At 42.5% G+C, this 20094-nt stretch overlaps 1 protein-coding gene across 1 annotated transcript in view; it reads right to left on the reverse strand.

Moving 5' to 3' along the window:
* Window positions 1-1564: 1564 nt before the first annotated feature.
* The window catches only part of LOC128707806 (uncharacterized), a 40513-nt gene continuing 21983 nt past the window's right edge, over window positions 1565-20094 (reverse strand). Inside the window, exons 2-10 of the mRNA XM_053802764.1 lie at window positions 16066-16199; window positions 12574-12863; window positions 11245-11322; window positions 10678-10866; window positions 3717-3936; window positions 3345-3639; window positions 3160-3279; window positions 2743-3088; window positions 1565-2672 (exon numbers count right to left, since the gene is read on the reverse strand). Of these exons, the coding sequence (XP_053658739.1) occupies window positions 1565-2672; window positions 2743-3088; window positions 3160-3279; window positions 3345-3639; window positions 3717-3936; window positions 10678-10866; window positions 11245-11322; window positions 12574-12863; window positions 16066-16199 (2780 nt within the window). The remainder of the gene's footprint in view (window positions 2673-2742; window positions 3089-3159; window positions 3280-3344; window positions 3640-3716; window positions 3937-10677; window positions 10867-11244; window positions 11323-12573; window positions 12864-16065; window positions 16200-20094) is intronic.

Here is a 20094-nt window from a genome sequence, read left to right on the forward strand (position 1 = left end):
TTAGGGGTGAGAGGATATTTAGGTATTTCTTTTCCATTGATCGGGTGTGTGTAAATGTTGAATCCTTCGCTCACTGCCCGCCACAATCGAACAATCGCTTACGCTTTCAGATGTGTTGCCAACGCGGTTAAGGTGTTGGCTTCCAACCATAACGGCAAACCATTCCGTAAACACCCATTATCTATGCAGTGGTGTGCAAGTTTTAGTTAGTTTGTTCGGTTTTTACCTTCTTCTTTGCTTATCTACTGAGAATCACATTATCATTTGACGATTTTGAGAAAAGGTTTTGCATTTTGGATTTGTATGTGTGTGTTTCGTTTAGTTTAGTTAGTCTAACCACGGATGTGGCCATACTTCTGTGTTACAATTATTCGATTTGTTTTCCATTCTATCGGAAACGTCACGTACGGTATGGTAAAGAGAAATGATAAGAAATGCATACGTTTACATAACAGCAGCTGCATCTTTATACAAGGTGTCATCTCCTGGGGGAAGGATTGATTGAGAACTGTGTGGTACAATGGGGAAAAAAATATAAAATCTCAGAATATCATCGGCTAACCATTTGTTAGCAAGCGGACGCACATTTGTCGGTTGTACTGAACGGGGTGATTTTTTCTTTGTCGCTTCTGTGGCAAATCAGTTCACTTGACCATTTCACGTATCGTTGCTTCTATTTACAGGGGAACTGAGTTGTGCTTACCGTTGATGCTAGTTCTTTTCCGATTCGCTATTTTGTTTTGCAATTTTTCATCAATCTACACAAAAATTGTGATCGTTCCTTTCCATTCTCTAAACGGCGTGATCTTCTCCCGATATTCAACAAACTAAACACAAGAAAAGTAGTATCAAAATGAGATAATGGTAATGATTTTCCCGAGAGAAAATAAACAGCTCTTTTTTTCCTATTACTGGACCTATAATTATTAAAATATTTAAATAGGCCTTCGGACCGCATAAAAATAAAAGAAATTCTTCAAAACGCACCATTTAAAATACCTTTTCAAACAACGCAGTCACACGTTTATCCGCATTTTCTTACACTGGCCATCACAACCATTTTAGTTACTAATAATTTGCAAAATTTACAACACCACTCAAATCCTTCCTGCTTTCTGCGCAGGGTTTGCCATTCATCCATGCACCCATGTCACACAGTTTTGCGCGAACCCTGCAAAAGGGTTAGAATTGTCTCTGCCTCAACTGATTGTCACAATTAAAAACCAACCTGTCTGTCTGTCTGTGGCCACCGAAACGACGCGACCAGGGGGGACAATACGGGGAACGCTACGGGATACGCTATGGTCTAAAAACAATTCCATTCCTATTGTAACTCGTTTAAATACTCGCACTCGGCACCGTTACGACGCTATATGCTACGTGTCAAATATCACCATGCTTGTTACGTTCGTTAGTGGGGTTACGCCACCGGGCTTGTGTACAACAACCGCGCTCGTTCCTCCACTCAACAGCTGCTCGTGCTGGTGGCGTGTTGGTTGAACGCGAAGTAGTAAAAGTCCTGCGACGACTTCGGCATTGGCTACACCGAAGTCTCCAGCTCCTGTCAACAGAAGCTATCCTTCGACGGGTCCAGATACAGGGGCGTCAGTGCGTGGCTGGACGTTAGGTGATGGTTCGCGTGTGGATAGCCGGCGCCAGCATGGTGTGGATGCGGCTGCCCATAACCACCCCGGCCGGCTGCATCAAGATGGACACTCTGCAGGTGTTTCTTTTCACCCCGCTTGCGGCGTGCACAGGCTGTCAAACCGGCTGCCAACGAGAGCACAAGCGTCAGGGTGGCCGCCGCCAGACCGACGTGCAGCGGGGACAGTGGCAATCGAAGATCACACTCCGTTGGGCTTTCGTCCTGGCCCGATGGGCAGTGCACTTTGCCGTCACACCACAGCTCGGACGGGATGCATGCCTGCAGCTCCTGACAGCGATGCGGACAGTCGTGGGCCGGGAAGATCTCCATCCAGGAGAACTTGTACTCGATCAGCTCGACCGGTGGCCGCCGGGGGCTCTTGAACTCGATGATCAAACTTTTCGAAATCTCCATCGCACTGAACTCGTACGCACGGTCCCAACCGTCCGAGAACGCCACCACATCCGGACCCGAGGGACACAGATCGCGTGAGTTCTTCGGGTTGTTCGTCGAGTACACGGTGATGCGGGCATCTGTCGGACAGGGTGGTGCCGATTGGAGTAGGGGCGGCATCCAGAACCCTTTCAACTTCAGCACCAAGTAGCTACTATCCGTCTCGGGCTCAAGCAACCACGGTTGAATCAGTGCGGGACAGGGTGTCGGCTTCAGATAGGCGTCGCCACTACGTCCCCGAAGCCGTCGCTCGGACCAATCCGTCTCGCAACCGTCGCGCGCAAACTCGTACCGTCCCTCGAAGTAAAAGTCACGGAAATCTTGATCAACCTCCATCTGTAGTGTGGTAAACTTCACCTCCACGATGCTAGCCGCTAATGGTGCGAGCGTTATCGACCCGGACACATCCGAGCAAAGGCAATCGCGCGGTAGCGGAGATACATCCGTCCACGGTACTTCGCTGATGCGCAAATCGGACACCGGTCCGCCATGATGATTACAGTGCCAACGTCCAGATCGGTTCTGCAAGTTTTGACACGATCTTCCACCGAACCGTGCTCTGGTGATCGTTAATCTGGAAGAGGACGTACACTTTAGTTCCTGACTTTACCCCCGTGCGTGCAGGATCAGGAAGAGCATCTCACCTTACACTCTCACCACCGCTCGCTTCGAACCGTATGATGCAGGAAATGTTTGGCGAACCTCCACGTCCGTACATGAAAACGTTGGACGGCGAGCGGAAGATGCCACGTGATGCAGACGAAGAGCGAAAGACGCGATCGCAAGATTTGGGATGGAACTGCACTAGGGCGGCCGGTTCGGGCATGGCTGATGGAGCTACTAGCGGTTCCAAGGGTGCTCCACCGAGCGAGTTGTCCACAAACTCGTACCTCAGCTTAAAGGCCGAAGCTGGACCGTATAGACGTGCCGTACCGATTGGGCTGGGACGGTACTCGATCGTTAAGTCGGAACCCGTAGAAAGATAACTTTCTGCAATAGTGTAGGGAAGAACAGAGAACAGTTATATAACCGGTTACCTTCAACATTCCCAGGCGTCCTACCTTGTGTTGAGCAGGGTCGACTACCCTTAGCTACCAACGAACGGGAACAAAGTCGCGGCACCTCCTCGCGACAGATCTGCTCGATCAGACTCGCATTGCGCTGGAAGTCCGGCGGTGCGCCTAAAAAAACTAACATAAATATCCACACCTCAATACTACGGCCAGCCAGTACGGGCGCTACTTACCGTAAGGGCGCGACGTCACCGACGACCATCGGCCATCCCAGATGCGTAACTGCGTCACACATTCGGCCGGCGACTCGAACCCGGTTGGATCGATAGCGGAATGGTACTTAATGAATGACACCCACACCGTTTCGTGCCGTCGACCCTGGAAGTGATACAGACAGGAGCTCTCCGGTGGCAGCGTGTGCTGCGGACTCTCCAGTTCGCCCGTCTGGCTTTCGAACGCGCTGATAATGAACTCGCACCGTCCCGGTTGCCGGATGTACGACTGTGAGTTGGCATTGACGTACAGTACCTGCCCAGGGAAAGGAAGTGTAACCACAATTTAATCAAGACCGCTCCACAAACAACCCAATTCCGGACGCTGCTTACGTGAACTTCCAGCTCAAAGCCGGGCAGGAAGGTGACGGGATTCGGATGGAACGGCACATCGAACGGGGACGTGTGGAACTCGACACGCATCTCCGGACCGCTGGATACGATATCCGGCAGGACGTCTCCACCGCAAATTCTCCCAATGGTCGGTGCTTCCGGTGCGGCACCGTCGTAAATACTGAGATAGTCCTGTGCCTCGTCGCATTGCTCCCAACTCCTGAACGTAGCGCCGATGAAAGAAAACACAAAATACCGAATTATGAGTTTATCAAGATTACCTTCAGATATTCCACCGATGGATTATCGCACTTTGTTTTCCCAATTCCTGACATATTAGCTTCACTCCGATATGAAAAAAAAAACATTATAAAACAAAACCCCAAACTCCATTCCAGCGATAGAGTGTACCATTTGACACGGTTCCAGTGCCGGAGGGGGCCGTAAAAATTTACGATCAGGAAGTATTAGCATTGCCCTTCGGTCATCAACACGCACTCTTCTAATTTGTTTATTGACCGGTAGCCAAATCAAACGGGCACGATTCGTCACGCGAGCCTTCCCATTGCCTTTTTAATGACCAATGCGCCAGTATTTATAATGACCCACCCGTCCTTTTTCTTTTGGGCTCGATTTGTTCCCATTCAAACCGTTTATTAGGTTAACTGGACATAGCCCTCACTTGCCCGAAGCCAATCAAATGCACGCACGATCGTTATAAAACAGTTCACCTTTTCAACACCTCGACGTTAAGCTTAAATCGACTAATTCATAGGCTGTTTTGTGAGTAATTGAAGTATCAAACGGTGAGTTTTTGTTTTGTAAAAGAGTTATTAAAATCATGCAGTCAAAGTGCATTAAATGGTAGCTAATGGTGCTTAAACCATACAATGTCTCGATGTATCATAGTTGCTTTTTTATTTGCTATTTTTCTAATATATTTTAATCTCATTATGACATAACTAAAATTTTAACTACGAGAAGTATTGGTAAAATACGAATGTAAATCATGAAGATCGATCTTAAGACCAACTTTCACTGAACGAACGACCTTGTAAAGAAAATTATTAATTAAACAGGTTAATACGCAAAGTGTTCGAGGAAGTAATTACAAAACATCCCGAAATTAACGTGTTTATAAAGGTTTTCAATATTTTCGTCAACATTATTAAAGATTTGTTGCAAGGATAACGAGACCCACTAGAAGCAGAATCCAAAATCCAGAATCTACGTTTCGCGACAAACATACACATATTTAATGCTGTTTAGAGGATATTCAATACATCAAGAGGATTGCATTTAGACAAACCAACTGTTGCACGAAATAATCTTCTAAGCAAGTCTATTCTTGCAAACAAATCTCTCAATAACTTTCAGCTCAACTGATAAGCGATACTTAAGAAAACCTTCCCTTACAAATAGCCCTCAGATATGATCTCCAGAACCTTCACTGCCAAGCCTCAAACTCCAATAATTTTAATACCAAATCGGAGCTTAAAGATCACTCGATCTTCAAAGTCGGATAAACAGTCGACTTTCAAAGAAAATGTCAACTTGAAAGCTGAAGATTATTTCTACATCGACCATTATAACTTACATTTGCATTTTGCTAGCAGACTTTGACATATAGGGCATACGAAGAAAAGACTTACAATGTGCTAAAGATGATTAACCGTCACAAATTCAATTCAGTCAACTCAAACAACACCAGAAGGCCGAAAGAAAACTGAACCACGCGCGTGCACACTGCAGTTTGCATCATTAAAATGTCAACAATTCAACAAAACTCTGTCATGATTTCAATTCCACACGTACCCATTTCGCAAACAATGTAGCTAACAGAGTCACTCATCGCGCCTTACATTCCCCGCACGGAGGTTTTAAATAACTTCAAGCCATTCAATGTGTGTAACATCAAACAGCTTCTTCTAGCTCCTTTTCTGCCATGAATGTTACTTTTCATACACGTATTTTAACACCTTCCAGCGTGTAGCGAGGCCAATACTGTTGCAAGACGCACCGAAGCGTATCCTGTTTCGTGCAACCGAACGAGTGGAAACACCTCGCGCCACTGTCCCGAAAAAACTCCAAGCGTAATATCGCCCAATTGATTTTTCAATCAAATTATCGTACCTCACCAGCCCACCGCTCTTATTTCGGCACCCACTCTATCCCGCAACGCTCCTTCGCAAAGCAATCAGTCGCAAAAGGACTCGTTTCTAAACCATGGATAGCTGGACCGGGTCGGGCCGACTAACTGGTTTCGGGTAAAGTTTTGAGTTCTTCCCTAGTACCTATTTTTCCATCACCCGCCGGCCAAAAGCCTCATCGCGAGCCTCTACGAACCTAACCCGATAGTTGTACTAGCTATCTGGAACTGTGTGTGTGTGTGTGTGTGTGTGTGTGTGTGTGTGTGTGTGCGTTCACTGGAAAGGAACAACTTTCTTTCCCGCACGGAATCTGTTTCGAAATTTACCTCAAATCCTTAACCCAACAGGTTTTCCATAAATCCTTAACTTTTTCTATGTTTCCTCACTTCCATCCCTTCGCGCATGCTTCCGTCCCCAAAACCTCCCCCACGATCCATATCCGCATTTTCCCGTCGCAAACCACAACCATCATTGCACCGACGGGGCGGGGAATAAATGGATAAAGGCGAGGACGGGAACTGAAAATCGCTCGATCAGAGTGAAACCTCCCCCCACCCTCCAAACTTACGAGGACGAAAGCAAGTTTTGCCATGCCTTGCCAGAACTCCATGGCCAATTCGTACTCGAACCGTTGTGGTACGTCTCGTGTAGCTAAACTAGCTTGAACGGAAATCGGCTCACGAGAACCAAAGCTAAACCCATTTCCCTTACAATCTTGCTTAAGCAGATACAAATACACACACACATACAAAGTAATGTACACAGGGACGATACAATGCGAAGGGATGGGAAGGGATGTAGATCACATCCCCCTCCCCGAGCGGTTAAAATGCATCATTGCACCTATTTGCCTTTAAAATGTTTCCTTACCCATGCAAAGTGCGCTTCGCTTCATCGAAGAATAGACCATCTTTAAGTTACGTCCGCCTCCATTTTATTCTTCCTTGATGGTTAAATGGGAAGGACACAATCAGGGGAAGCGTGGTGTGTGGTTGGCTATAATAATTTGAAATAATAATTTACAAGTTTTGCATTGAAAATTGCTTTCGGGCAGGATCCACCCGGTTCCAAGTTTCCCCGGGATGGGCTGCGAGCAACGAGTCTATTTTGGCTGAAGTCGGATAAATTTTAACGTTCCTACCGCATTCCCAACCTGCCTACCATTTCCCTGCAATTGTTGTACGGGAACCTGGCCCTAGGAACACAACCCACGGGGATGGAATTGCAAACCCGGAGCCGAACTTTTCCCAGGTGCGCTTGGTTCGCTGGCCCGTTCGAAGCCGAAATGGAAAGCCGTAAATTCTCTATTCGACCGAGTGGATGGGATAGTTAACCGTTAGTTTTGCAACCATATGGAACCCGGTCTGTGTGTATTCTGCCCGTGTGAAGTAGCTTTGTGTGAGATGAAAATAAGGAAATCTCGTTTTTGGTAGCTTTATCAAGAAATATCTAGCACAAGAGTTGCGCTACAGGTGAAGTAGTTACGACTGTGGCAATTTATAGCGATATTAAACTAAAATATTACCACTCAGCGAAGGGTGTTGGAGAGGTAACGTTAAGAATTTTTAAGAGATATACTTGTTGTGTTATGCTATTGCGCTTTGTTTAATTTATGATCGTCATGAACGCAGTTAATCGACACAAAACGGTATTAAAAATGATAAAAAAAAACTAAATGAGATCCAGTTTTTTTTTAATATGCTCATATATAGTTTGTAACTTTTAAACAAAATTATCGGAAGCATTTTTATTACGAAAAAATGTTAGCTAGCATACCTTTAGGCGCTTTGGCTCATTACAATCCGCACTATATCTGAAATATATTCGTACGTTTATGCTACCCCCATGGTTCCGTTTTTATTCATTAAATGCAATGAATTTCACAAGTTTTACGTATCATTTTACTTATCAGTTTTCCGTTGTTCTTGAATTAATTTACAATGCAAAATGTTCCAGTTAGCCTAAATCAACCTAATTGGGCTGGCGTGCGCACCAGAGTATGAGTTCTCAAACAAAACAACCAATAAACGTGAAACGAAAACAAAAATAAATGGAGTATTCAATTCTTCAACAAACTTACGTCTTGTTAAAGATAATAATTTGTTCAACACGGAGAAAAACATACCAAAAGTAGAATTTTGTTTTACAGTTTCTAAATTGTCAACCGTTTTTTTCAAATTTTTTTACAAAAAACATGTTTTGTCGTTGCAACTTTCACAACACACCAGAAAATGTAATCATTCAACTAAAAAGAAATAATTTCTCATCCATTGCATACCTTTAGGCGTTTTTGCTAGCTCTAGCATTTTTGATTAAGCTCATAAAAGTATGAAATCCGCACTAATTTTCATTTCAAAAACTCATTACTTTTTCACTGCAATGAAACCGTAAGTTTTTTATCTACTTTCAAGTGATCGTCAATAACCAGAGCTGTCGGTTCTGGTCAGTATCATGCGAACCTACCTGACGCAAAACCCAAACCTGTGCGCAAAGTTAACATGCAAAAGTGCAATATGTATGAACGAATACATTTTATATATTCCAGCAACCGGACACCCGGGTATGCTCATCAAAGAGCTGGGGCGCGGTTTTTCCACGGAGATGGTCATATTTAATTACATTGCTGGTTTTGTGGTTTGAAACATGTGCGACGCTCGCTGCCCAAGCTCGCACACGACTCAACCGCAGGGTCATCGAGGTTGAAGCACACACTAACGGCTTTACAAGCGCTTGCGAAGAGGAAAATTGTATCTGACACGAGCTGCAACAAAACTGCAAGACAGCGGATAAAAAATGAAAAATACCACCACAGTTGCGATAATATACCAGCGGAAAAGTACAAAATTAAACATTTCCATTGCTGCCGTGTTTCGATTCGGGTTTGAGGATCTGATGATGATGGAAGCAGGATCAGCGTTTGGTCCGACCGCACCTTTGGATGCGTGGGTTTCATTCCGTTGCACGAGCGAGCCATTCCCATCGAGGCAAGCAATCAATTTTCATTAACAACCCTACAACCCGGTGACGCGCTGTGACGCAGATTGGCACAGTGACTGCCAGCTGCGATCGGATTTGTTTTGCTCATATTTCAGGTAGGGATTACGTGGCTGCCACTGCCACACTTAAGCACTACTTTCTCTGTCATTTGGGAATATTTCGTTTGCAGAACGATTTCAATACTGTTCAGTCGTTTCGTAGTAATATGAGTTAAAGTCACTATAGACCTGCTGTCACAAAAGCAGTTAATAAAGCAAAGAACACCATCCATGCACTAACCGCAAGTTGTTTTTTTTTCCAATGCACCTTTTTTTTTTTTTTATTCAACCCAAAAAAACGCCCAGTTTATCAACCAATCTGACCATGAGTTCTGACATTCCAACGGAATATGGTTGCGTGATTAACCAACAAGGACGACGATGATCCGTGGTGACGGATAAAACCATGTGCACCGGTCAGTGTTGTGATGTATTTATGTTTTCCAACACACCTCTTTTCTCTTACCCCCGTTCGAACCGTACCCCACTTCGTACGGAGAACAAACGAAACAATACAACAAAAAATGTAAAGGCGAAACGTTACATCGTTTAATTGTGGTTTATTACAAACACGGAATTAAATAGCTGGAAACATTATGCAGCATAGTTAAGCGCCGAGGTGAAAATGGGTGTGTATACATGCAAATGTTGTATCCTTTTTTTTTCGGGCTCCCCTTTATCAGTTACTTTGATGTTGCATGCAAATAATGCAACCTCATTTGAGGGCGCTCCTTTCACAACAACAAACAATAATAAAACGGTCTGGAGTAATACAAATTTCTGTACCTCACGAGTGGTCACGAGACCATGATGTACAGTTTCTCAACGGACTACAAATGTTTTGAAGCGTGTTTCTTCGTACCATTTCTCTCATCGTTGGATAAGCTAAGACATGGATTACAAAAAAATAAATAAAGACACAAAATGCAACAATTGGTAGACCTATATCTCTTGAGGTTAGTGTACCGATGATGATGATGATGATGAAGAAGAAGTGATATTAAACTGATTACTAAATTTCAAAGATATACTTCACAGCTTAATAAATTGAATAAATGAGAATACATTGTTTAAAGTTTTAAAAACATCTAGCCAATAAAGCAGTAATATACAAAAAATACGCTGCAAACGATAGAAAAAAATATTTACCAGAAAAGTCTTCATTTAAAGTGTTAAATCAATGTTTTTTTTTGTAATTTTAAAAGATTGTTACGCTTATGAATAATAAAAGAGAGAAAAAAACAAGCTACCATACTGCTTGGTAATTGACTGTATCTGAAGACAAGTTTTCAATTCATTATCTCTTTCCAATTAAATACTTCGTTATATGCGATTACACACAGCTCTTGTTAGAAAACTCCTCCTTTCCAGCCCCGATAACACTAGTATCAGTCAATAAAAGCTGTCATTCATCACCAAAACCATCGATGAGCGCCAGAGACCAGAGAGAGTATGGGAAATCTCCATTCCACAGGAATGGAAGATTCCTCTCTCAGACACCCACTCGATATTTCACCGAATCACCCACTCGGAATGCACAAATGAACGCATCAATATTCGCCTAAGCTTTTTCGAATAGGCCCGCCCGAAAACCCCGTTCGCGTCCATACATCCGATCAATGTGCATTCTTTAATGCCAGCAAAAAATCCTCCCCCAGTATACACCTGTTTAGAAATCTCCGGTACAAGCCTCCGGAAGTATTGGCCCGGAATGTTCACGCACCAAAACCCGTACGTGCCGTCGCGTGTGGCCCGTGGTCATCAATAATGAATTACCTTAAAATCCGGTTGTTTGCCTCGTGGTGTGTCGCCTGCTCCTTCATATTTAATTTATGCCCGTCCGGCTGCCGTAGGACGATCATCGCGTGCAGACCGCTAGGGGGCGCCCGATGATTAATATAATATTTACATGTTAAATTACGCGGATAAATGCCGGGATAGTTGGGCGATCGTATTCGGCAGGTCCTGTAAATAAAACCGTACGGATGGTGTGTCGCTTTAGTATCGGTTTTTTGGAGACGTCGGATTCGGAACAGGGACGGCATCGAACAACGCGTAGCGTTAGATTGAGCTAATTTATAATCCACCGTACCCGGTGGTCCAACTCGCTCGCTTCTCACATCCAGCTTTGCGTTTGCGAAAGGTTTTGTGCTCCAATCTCGACCCTCTAAATACGGGATTAGACGAGTCGTGGTGGTCGTCGTTTCATCACACCTTCTGCTAGTGGACCGGTTCTGACTATAGAGGTGCTGGATGTTGCCGTATCCCGTGGGAAAACACATAACCCGTCCCATACGCGTATGGACCAATCCGTACACGTACCAATAGGGGTCCGGAACTTACCTTTTGTCACAGTCATAAAAGTTGCGATTGCAGTAGCTGCCCGGTACGAGATCTCCGTTCCATATCCGGTTGTCGTTCCTGGAAGAGACCAACAGATAGTGAAATTCCGGTGAGCACAAAAAAAAGGAGCACAATACACCGTACCGTGGAACCCTATCCGGGCCCAGTATCAATGAGAGGAAAAATGTAGGATTAACTCAACATATTATTCTCTGCCAATAAATACAAGCATTCCATTTATATTTACTCTCCACCTGTCCCAAGACGCAAAATGTGCGGGAGTGTCCTGGACCGAATCGATTGTAATGGATACGAACCCATTCGTTGCGCGTTGTATTCTAGTAAACGATTTACCGACTTCCCACCAGTCCACCGTGCGTTATGAAATGGTGGAAAGTCAGCAAAAGGCAACTAAAGCGAATGAAAAAAAAGAAAAACACACGACGTGTGTATAAAATGCAATAACCTAGATTTAATGCCAACAACATTGGGTGCCGATGTATAACTCCCAGCCTAGCGATTACTTTCTCCACTGCTTTGTGTGCGAATGCGTTAACATCTTTTTATTTTCTGCCCTACTCTACGACCGGGTGAACGGGAGGGAGGTTTGTTTCCTTTTATTTATATTTTTGAGCTTTTATCGTCCTAGCCAAACCAGCTCGCAACAACTCACACGAGGGCAAGATCGTAAAACCAAGTTTTATAGTTTATTACTTAATGGAATTTTCAATTTTCTCTTCCGCACGCCGTATGATACGGTTGTTGCTGTTTGTTTTGTGTTGTTTTTTTTTTTGTATATATTGGACAGATCCAGCTACAAATGTAAGGAATGCACAAACACATTCACCAATATGAACGATAGAATTGTACAATTAGGTTGAACGAATCGAAAAAAAAAAACATTGCTTTAAGCTAAAAATCATAGCCTACTTCCAGTTAGATACAATAAAAATGGTCACCATCCTTAATTGTATTTGGATTGTATACATTTAGGCTTAAAACTGTGATGAATGCATAGATTTCAGCGCTAGAGTGAAATCTACGTTTGAATAACAAAATTACAGCTTCAGTTAAATTAAACCCTATAGCCATTAGTCAGAGAAATTGTAATTGTTTTTTTTTTATTTATAAAACAATTGCAAGGTTAATGTTACCACCATTTTTCACTTGATCAGTTTTATACAGATTTTAGAAGTCATTAATTAAACGAATCAATCACATGACCCGATCATGATTTGAACACCTACACGTATGCAGCGAATGACATAACCACGTTGTGTGCGTTTATAAATGTTTTACGCCAGTTCGCACTTAACATTACTTCCATACCTTAGCTTAGCATCGCTGTGACGCAAAAACTTGTAGATTAGACGAAACTCGAACCCATTCGACATGCTACTGCTGGCCTGTGGTAGTTTGTCCAGACGCAGCGTAACATTGACCGATTTCGTCTCGCTGTAGTATATCGTATAGCCGGATGCCGTCCCGCACCATCTGCCGTCGAGATTTGGCAGACCCTGTTCACTGATGGTCATGAACCCTTCCATACACTCACCATGCTGTTTGGGATCGTGGAAATTTTCGACATATTTTCCGATGCTAAACTTGGCAAGATTTAGCTGCAATGGTAGAAGAAATTGAAGAACAATATTAGATCAATTTATAATTTGTCATCGTCAATGAATATATTCGGTGAAATGAATATTTAAATTCAAAATATCTTCTGTCCAAATGGAGACGGTGTAAAAACTAGTTGGAAAAGTGTATCCCTTTTAGATTCGGACATCTGATGATACCTTTTAAGTTGCGTGTAATATAGTAACTCCGGAAACATACTGCCTTCCGTGTTTTAAAAACACTCTTCCCGAATATTTCCAGCAAGAAAAGGAACATTTTTGCGACACATTCTTCTGCTATCCCACGCCTTGGGGCAATAAATCTGAATCAATAAGATTAAAGTCCCTTTTTTCTAGTATGGTGAAGCTTTAAATGGAAAAGTTCGGTTAATACTCTTAGCCGTCCAACCGATCTATTTTTCATTTGTTTTTCTTTATTCTTTTTAAGAAATGTTCTTTATTCTACGTATCCTTTATGGACCATACCTTTAAACATTTTACTTCACGTTTGATTTAAAAATTACATCACTTCAGCTGCTTTTTATCTTTAAATAGGATAAACTTGAACGCAGTCTTGTTGCGCTGCTTGTTTTATACGTTACATTATACCAACTGTTCACTCTGTTCGAAATCGTTCCACTGTGCGAACATCCTTACACACACAGTGTGGGTGTAGCAGTGCTGGGGTGCTTTTAATGCTTTCGACTAATCCCTTCGATGGGACATTCAGGCACCAAGTACGGCCAGACAGCCGTGATTAAAAAACTTTCATTTTACTGCACTTAAGCTTTCCATTTCATCGAAGCCTTCGCTAAATCTTAGGCTGGAGGGGTTTTTTTTCTTCTATTGTAAGCCACGATAGCGTAGCTCATTTCAAAATTGTTTCCATTCCTTTTTTGTACTTTTTTATTTAAAACGCATTCTGGTAAGTGTTCTGTGGGGGGGAAAAAAACTATTGCTTTGTTGAAAACTACTTACTCGCTTAAGAAATAAATAATGACTAAAGGAGTACTAAAGTACGCGAATTAAAAGATAATGTTGTTGTACTATATGGAGGGAAGAAATACAATGTACCATTCGTTTCTGGTTTAGTGACAGTACAAAAATTATTACTGCACAACAACATTTAAAGCATCGTCACTACTTTGCACCCAAAAGTATGCAATCTGCATTTCGTTATCAGCATATCTATTATTTAAAGCAAACCCACTGTGCCGGGAACTCCACTTTTCATTTAGTAAATCAAACCTATCTGACCATGTAATGTCTTTAAGATATCATCTTTTACTCATGATGTGAAGTTATCGACGCGTTTTCAATTAGATGATTGGCTGTTTTTGATCAGAGCCAAAAGTTCCAATGGAAATAAACAAGCTGCCCTCCCCACCGGAATTTCAAGTCAACTTTCAAGCAGGAGCTCACAAATGTTTCGAATGGAACAACAATATCGTCCGAGTGCCAGACAGCTCGATTTGAGCCACTGCCGGGAATAGCAAATCGAACGAAGATTACAAGAAACATTGGGCAAAGGATTTTGATACAACACAAACAAATCGCCACCAGACGTACGGTGGCTATCCATTAGATCTCGAGCGCTACCGGCGTTCCCATTAACAGACCCGATTTGTTCTCCAGGCAAGCCCGGCGTCGGCTTCATCAAAGTGTGAAACAAACTTTTCTGTTTGACTAGCGGAATAAATTAAACAATTTTAGCGCTTTGAAGCTCCCGTTCTAGTGGTCCCTGGGATAAGAAGGCTCACCGATCGCTCTCACGGAACAGAGGACCTGCTTTGTCGATCGGGGGAGGTATCATTCGTGGCTGACACAATGCTGCAGGTGGAAATTCGAACTGAAAGTCTATTTCACGGTGGCCTGTACGGGAAAACTTATTCCTGCCGTATTAGCATAAGTCAGCGCAAATGAAAAAGTCAACAAAAATTGGAAATAAATTGAATTAAATGTAAATAAACTGGGCTCGTGCGAAAAATGGATTTGTTGATCTAATTTAGCGGCATTAGGTTTCGGTCACGGTGCTTCCTGAGCAAGTATAAGCAGTTTCTACTGGTTTTCAAAATAGTGCACTGTTTGTTGCCTTTTGTGTTCTACAGAGTAAGCTCGTTGAATAGCTCGGTACACGCACCTGAAAATCTGTGTCCGGTAACAATGATTGACAAGTACAACGAAAGTACATCTGCTAGACGTTTGATGGGGTATGTTTTTGGTTTTTTCTCTTTTCCCATAGCTGCTCGGTAATTAAATTGATGGTATCCACAACATCAGCAATGGTTGCGATAAAACTTTTCCGAAATAATCAATTGACTAGCGATCGGACACTCGGTATATTATACTGATTCTCGAGCAACACAGCGAGAAGTTTCACTTGGGCCTCCGAAAGTCCTTTGCCCTTAGATGTACAAGGAAACGGTTTTGAAGGCGATATTTCTTCCACCCGCAAACCACATACGCACTCGGCATGCCATCGCGCGAAGACAGGCTGATGTGCATAGATTCCGTTTCCCTATTTATCAATTAGAGATGAACATGAAAATTCACTCTCTCGTGCCGTCAACCCTCGGGCCAGCACAGTGGAAGAGAACACATTTTTCACTTTCAATTTGGTTATTGATTTCGGCGCTTCGTCCTTACCGGCGTGCGAATGAACCGAGCTGGGGACGCTGAACAATGTGGCAAGTGTATCTCCCATTCGAGCACAGCGCACAGGGCAACAAAAAAGCGGGAACGCAAAAGCAAAATGCCCGTCGAACATGCGATTTGACGTTGGCCATAGTTTTCTCCCCCGTAAAACGAAATGGAAAAGCGTGAGGTAGAAAATGAGAAAGTACCATCCAGCCCCATTCCCAACCATGAGGAGCAATCGCCACCGAACGGCACGGGGCTAGTTTACGGAGCTGGGGGATATTTCTTCCGAAGCGAGAAGCGGAAGAAAAGAAAAAGAATTTATGGCCGTCCATTAGTGCGGTAAAAGCAACAAGAAACGGGGCACTTTTTGATTATCATTATGGTTGTTGAAAATTTAATTTATGAAGACGATGCGCCGGTGGCAATCTTCGACGATTCACTTTGGCCATTTGTTCGTGTTCCGCTGCGACGGGGTACAGGGTTTGACGAATGGTAGGGCAAAGCGAGAATGCATGAGCGCACAGCACAGGATGTCGTTTGGCAGTTTGGCCGGGTCGGTGCTTACCTGAACAATGTCACCGTAGAGGCCTCCGGTGGCCGTAAAGTTTAGGTGGCACACGAACGGATACACACCGTGGAGGTTCTGTATTTGTAGCTCGTACGTTCTTCCGGCCTCACCGTGCAGGGTACGGTTGCATGCTGGAAAGAAATGGAAAGAATACAAAGTTTGGTAAACAGTCAATATCAAACATTAGATAAGAAAATGAAAATGTCCGCAAAGAATCAGTGATTATAATCACAAAACAAGGGGAAATCTTTGTATATCGTAGTAGTATTATTGATAAATTTCTAATGGAGAGAATACAATATTTACCAACATATCAATGAAATTCAAAACCATTAATGGTATTTTTAAGGTTGTCAACCAGTTTTTTTTATATGTGTTTTGCCTTTTTAAGGTTCAGTACTGCTAGCATTCTATACAAAAATGCAGGGTAAATTAGGTAGTGAGTTATTCGATTATATTGCATTCTACCCAAAACCAATTACCCACTTTTCTTTCTTGACAAATATCACTGATAACTTTTTTATATTTCATTATAAAATTAACACAAGTTTTTCATACCAAAAAAGTCTTTAAAGAGCGAAACTAAGTAGTATGGTTCGACATACAAATTGACACTAATCTGGCGTTTCTATTATGTTGAAGGTCTCTGCATGAAAAAGGTCTCTGGAACAATATTTTGTCGATATTATTCCGGTGTTCAAAACGGCCGCTGCTCCTGAAATGCTACTAAATGCATAACGCACAAGTGTTAATGCGTTTACCAGAAATATTTGGATTATGGGTTAGCAGACGACGGAACTCGAGTTTGAGTGGCATGAAAAGCTCTACCAGCATTACCATAAACCAGCAAAGCGGCTGTAGCGTGTAATTAATTAATAAGATGTTGAAATAATGAGTAACGTAAAGGCATATGAGTCTTAAAAGTGTAACGTTGTACAGTAAATTGCGTAACTTTAGGTGTGCACCGGATTGGCTACCCTTTTTATTGTATATAAAAGTCAAAGAAGATAAAAAAAAGGGATCAAGACCTATGAAGTCAAAGTAGACACCTGTTTGGATATACTGTTTAAAATACTTAACTGTAGCTTTTTGGGTTGTGGAGTTTCGATAGAAATGATTAGTAATAGTCTTTTTAGCCTGTCGGTGTTGACAAAGTGATAGTGTAGGGTCCACAGGGAGATGATTTGATGGCGTTGTCATTGATGTGTATCAGACACGATGGGATAATGGATTGACAGGCGAAGGTAGATGTTTGCAACGTGTATACGAATTTGTCAGGAATTCAAATGCTTGGTCCAACATTACAATATAGGACTTAAAAACTAAACTGTACACATAATTGCCTACCTTTAGGCGGTTACCATCAATTTTTTGTTTGGAAGTTGGTAAATATGGGTTTTACGAATGTGATCCAAAAATGTTACAAATTATCAATGAATTTTTCAAATAAACCGTCAACTGAGTGTTTCCAAAACATCGTAGAAACATACTTTAAAGAAGCTTATCTACAATCTTTCATTCAGCAGTAACTCTAGTCCAAGGAAAATTCACATAACACACATACATTAGCATTCTCCGTTTATGGTCAGCTCAGATCCACGTGCAGCTGCGGTTTGCGGCAGGAAAGATGTTGGTCACCGAATGGACCACCCAGAAGCTGATTTGCATTCCACACGCGCAAACGCCCGGTAACTACATCCAATTTACCCGTATGTCACACTTCACTGTATCAAATCCTTCCACCGCAATGCTGCAAGAAGCCATTCCACAACTATCACCCACAAAACACCGACCGCCCGCGTTCACGTTCGCAAGCCGGCTATTCACGTCACACAGAACTTCAAAGTGTCTACGCTTGCCAAACGCAACGTGTAGCGTTCGCTTGCGTCTCCCAAGCACACCTGCACAACTTTCGGTTAATTTTTCACCATCGCAACCCACAGGCCAACTCCGAAAAACTTTTTCTCCGGGTGCAAATTTTCAATCGCTTAAAAGCCGAAGCACAATCATCCGTAACCGACCGGGAAAGTGGCTGTGACGACGTGAGCAAAATCCGAGAGAAGGATCACGCGCTTCCCGTTGGTGCGAGTTGGCCCTTACAATGAGGCACCTGAGCAGAAGCCGGCCACAGGAACGGACACGGGCTTGAAACAAAAGCGATGCGAATGGAATGATCCGGGAAAAATCGGAAGACGTTCCAGCAAAACTCCACCGTTGGCGGCGAAGTAAGTTGCACACACAACCAAAAAAAAAAAAACAAGCGACGAAAAAGCGCACGAAAGTAACGCTGCCGTTAATTTAATAAATTCAATATTCTACGCCCGAAAGTTTATGCTAAATTCGCTCCACACTGCACCCGATATCGTACCGAATCAAAGCGTCACGTACCCGGTGACCGGTTGGGGTTTGCAAAATCGAGGATCAAACAATTTCAGCATATTTGCCAAGGTGCAACCAGGTGGGGTCAGGGAGCGCAACGACTGCGGGAAAACGCTTTTCTTGCATACTTTTGTAGCTAAAGCTGCCAGGTTTCGTGATTCGTTTCTGCTCGCGAAACGGAAGTCAACTGTAGCAAGTTTTATGAAAATCCACCCAATACGGCACACCGGGAAAGTTCATTTCTTTGCAGTTATTATTTTTCGCGCACGGGATTTTTTTTTATGGATGGCTTTGTTTCTGCACCAAAGAAGTCCCCCTTTTGCCGCCTGTTCCGTGCATCCAGTCATTTTTTTTCTGCACAGTTTCGGAATGCACCGTTTCGGGCTGGAGAATTCTAAGCCATGTTGGATTTTGTGGCAAGGAACAAAAATTATACTGTAGACAGGGGAAACATAATTCTTTCGCCTTCATGACACGTCAAACGATGAAGCAAAGTTTAATTTGTTAGCCTTCTTGGGTGTGTTAGATTAGTAATATTTTCATACAATTTTGCTTCATGGTGCAATAAATAAAACCATTTTATATGGACAACATTTTGTGCAATGCGTTCTAAAGGATAACTAGCTGCATAAAGGAAATAAAAATTGCGTCTTAGTTTACGCTAGACAATAAATAAAAGAAAGAACGCATTCAAAGGCATTCAAGCGGTCTCCGAGACATACGATTTCTGATACAATAAAGCTTCCGCTAATTCTTAACCCGAATCTATTCTAGGCACATAATATCGTATTGCAGTGGTTCCAGATATTGCATCTTTCATGTATCTTTTTCATGAATCGGATGGTTTTGCTATCGGCATGTGTCTTCATTGAAATCGAAGCATTCAATGAAATTGATAGAAAGGAAGGCATGTGTCTTCATTGAAATTCGAAAGAAAGATTCGACGGATGAAGAACACCTGAACACAGTAAAATTAGAATAAAGTACCTCGGAATATACCTATTTTTACGAACTTCGTTTTATATTTAATATTCCTGAAAGTATGCAACAATTGCTTTAACGGTACTGTCATAAAACGCGACATTTCATCTAAAAGATACCTTAACTCTTGGAGAGTTATCATTAACCGATCTGCACAAAGAATTCCGTTGGTGTGTTAACACCTATGATACTAACAACTTTTAAGGTTTTTATTAGAAGAATTGTTATCATTCACAACAGCTCACGTAAATAACTAAATCGATAATGCCTGCAATGAATCAATGGTTGTGGTTTAAGCATCGATGTGTTAACATTAATTTCTATAAAAAAATATTTAAAAAAAGGTGCAAATGTGCATCGTCTAAACGAGCCGTTGAACATCTGCCTGCTCCAATAATCAATAAAGAATCATTAGTAAAAAAGATTGCATACCTGCAGGCGTGAGTTACTTGTGCCGTATGTATGTAAAAAAAAACTCCAAGAAGACATCTACTAAATTCATTCTTAACTTCTTAATTGCCATCATTACTGTCTTTCAGCGTATAGAAGAAGGAACTACTAATAAACCGTTGCAAACTATTCTGATCATAAAAATCTTTTCTTCATCGAATTACGCACAACCCTACGGCATCCAAGGGTGTTTGCCGGGAGTATCAGTTTCTTTCT

Source organism: Anopheles marshallii, chromosome 2, assembly GCF_943734725.1.
Source record: "Anopheles marshallii chromosome 2, idAnoMarsDA_429_01, whole genome shotgun sequence".
NCBI lineage: Eukaryota > Metazoa > Arthropoda > Insecta > Diptera > Culicidae > Anopheles > Anopheles marshallii.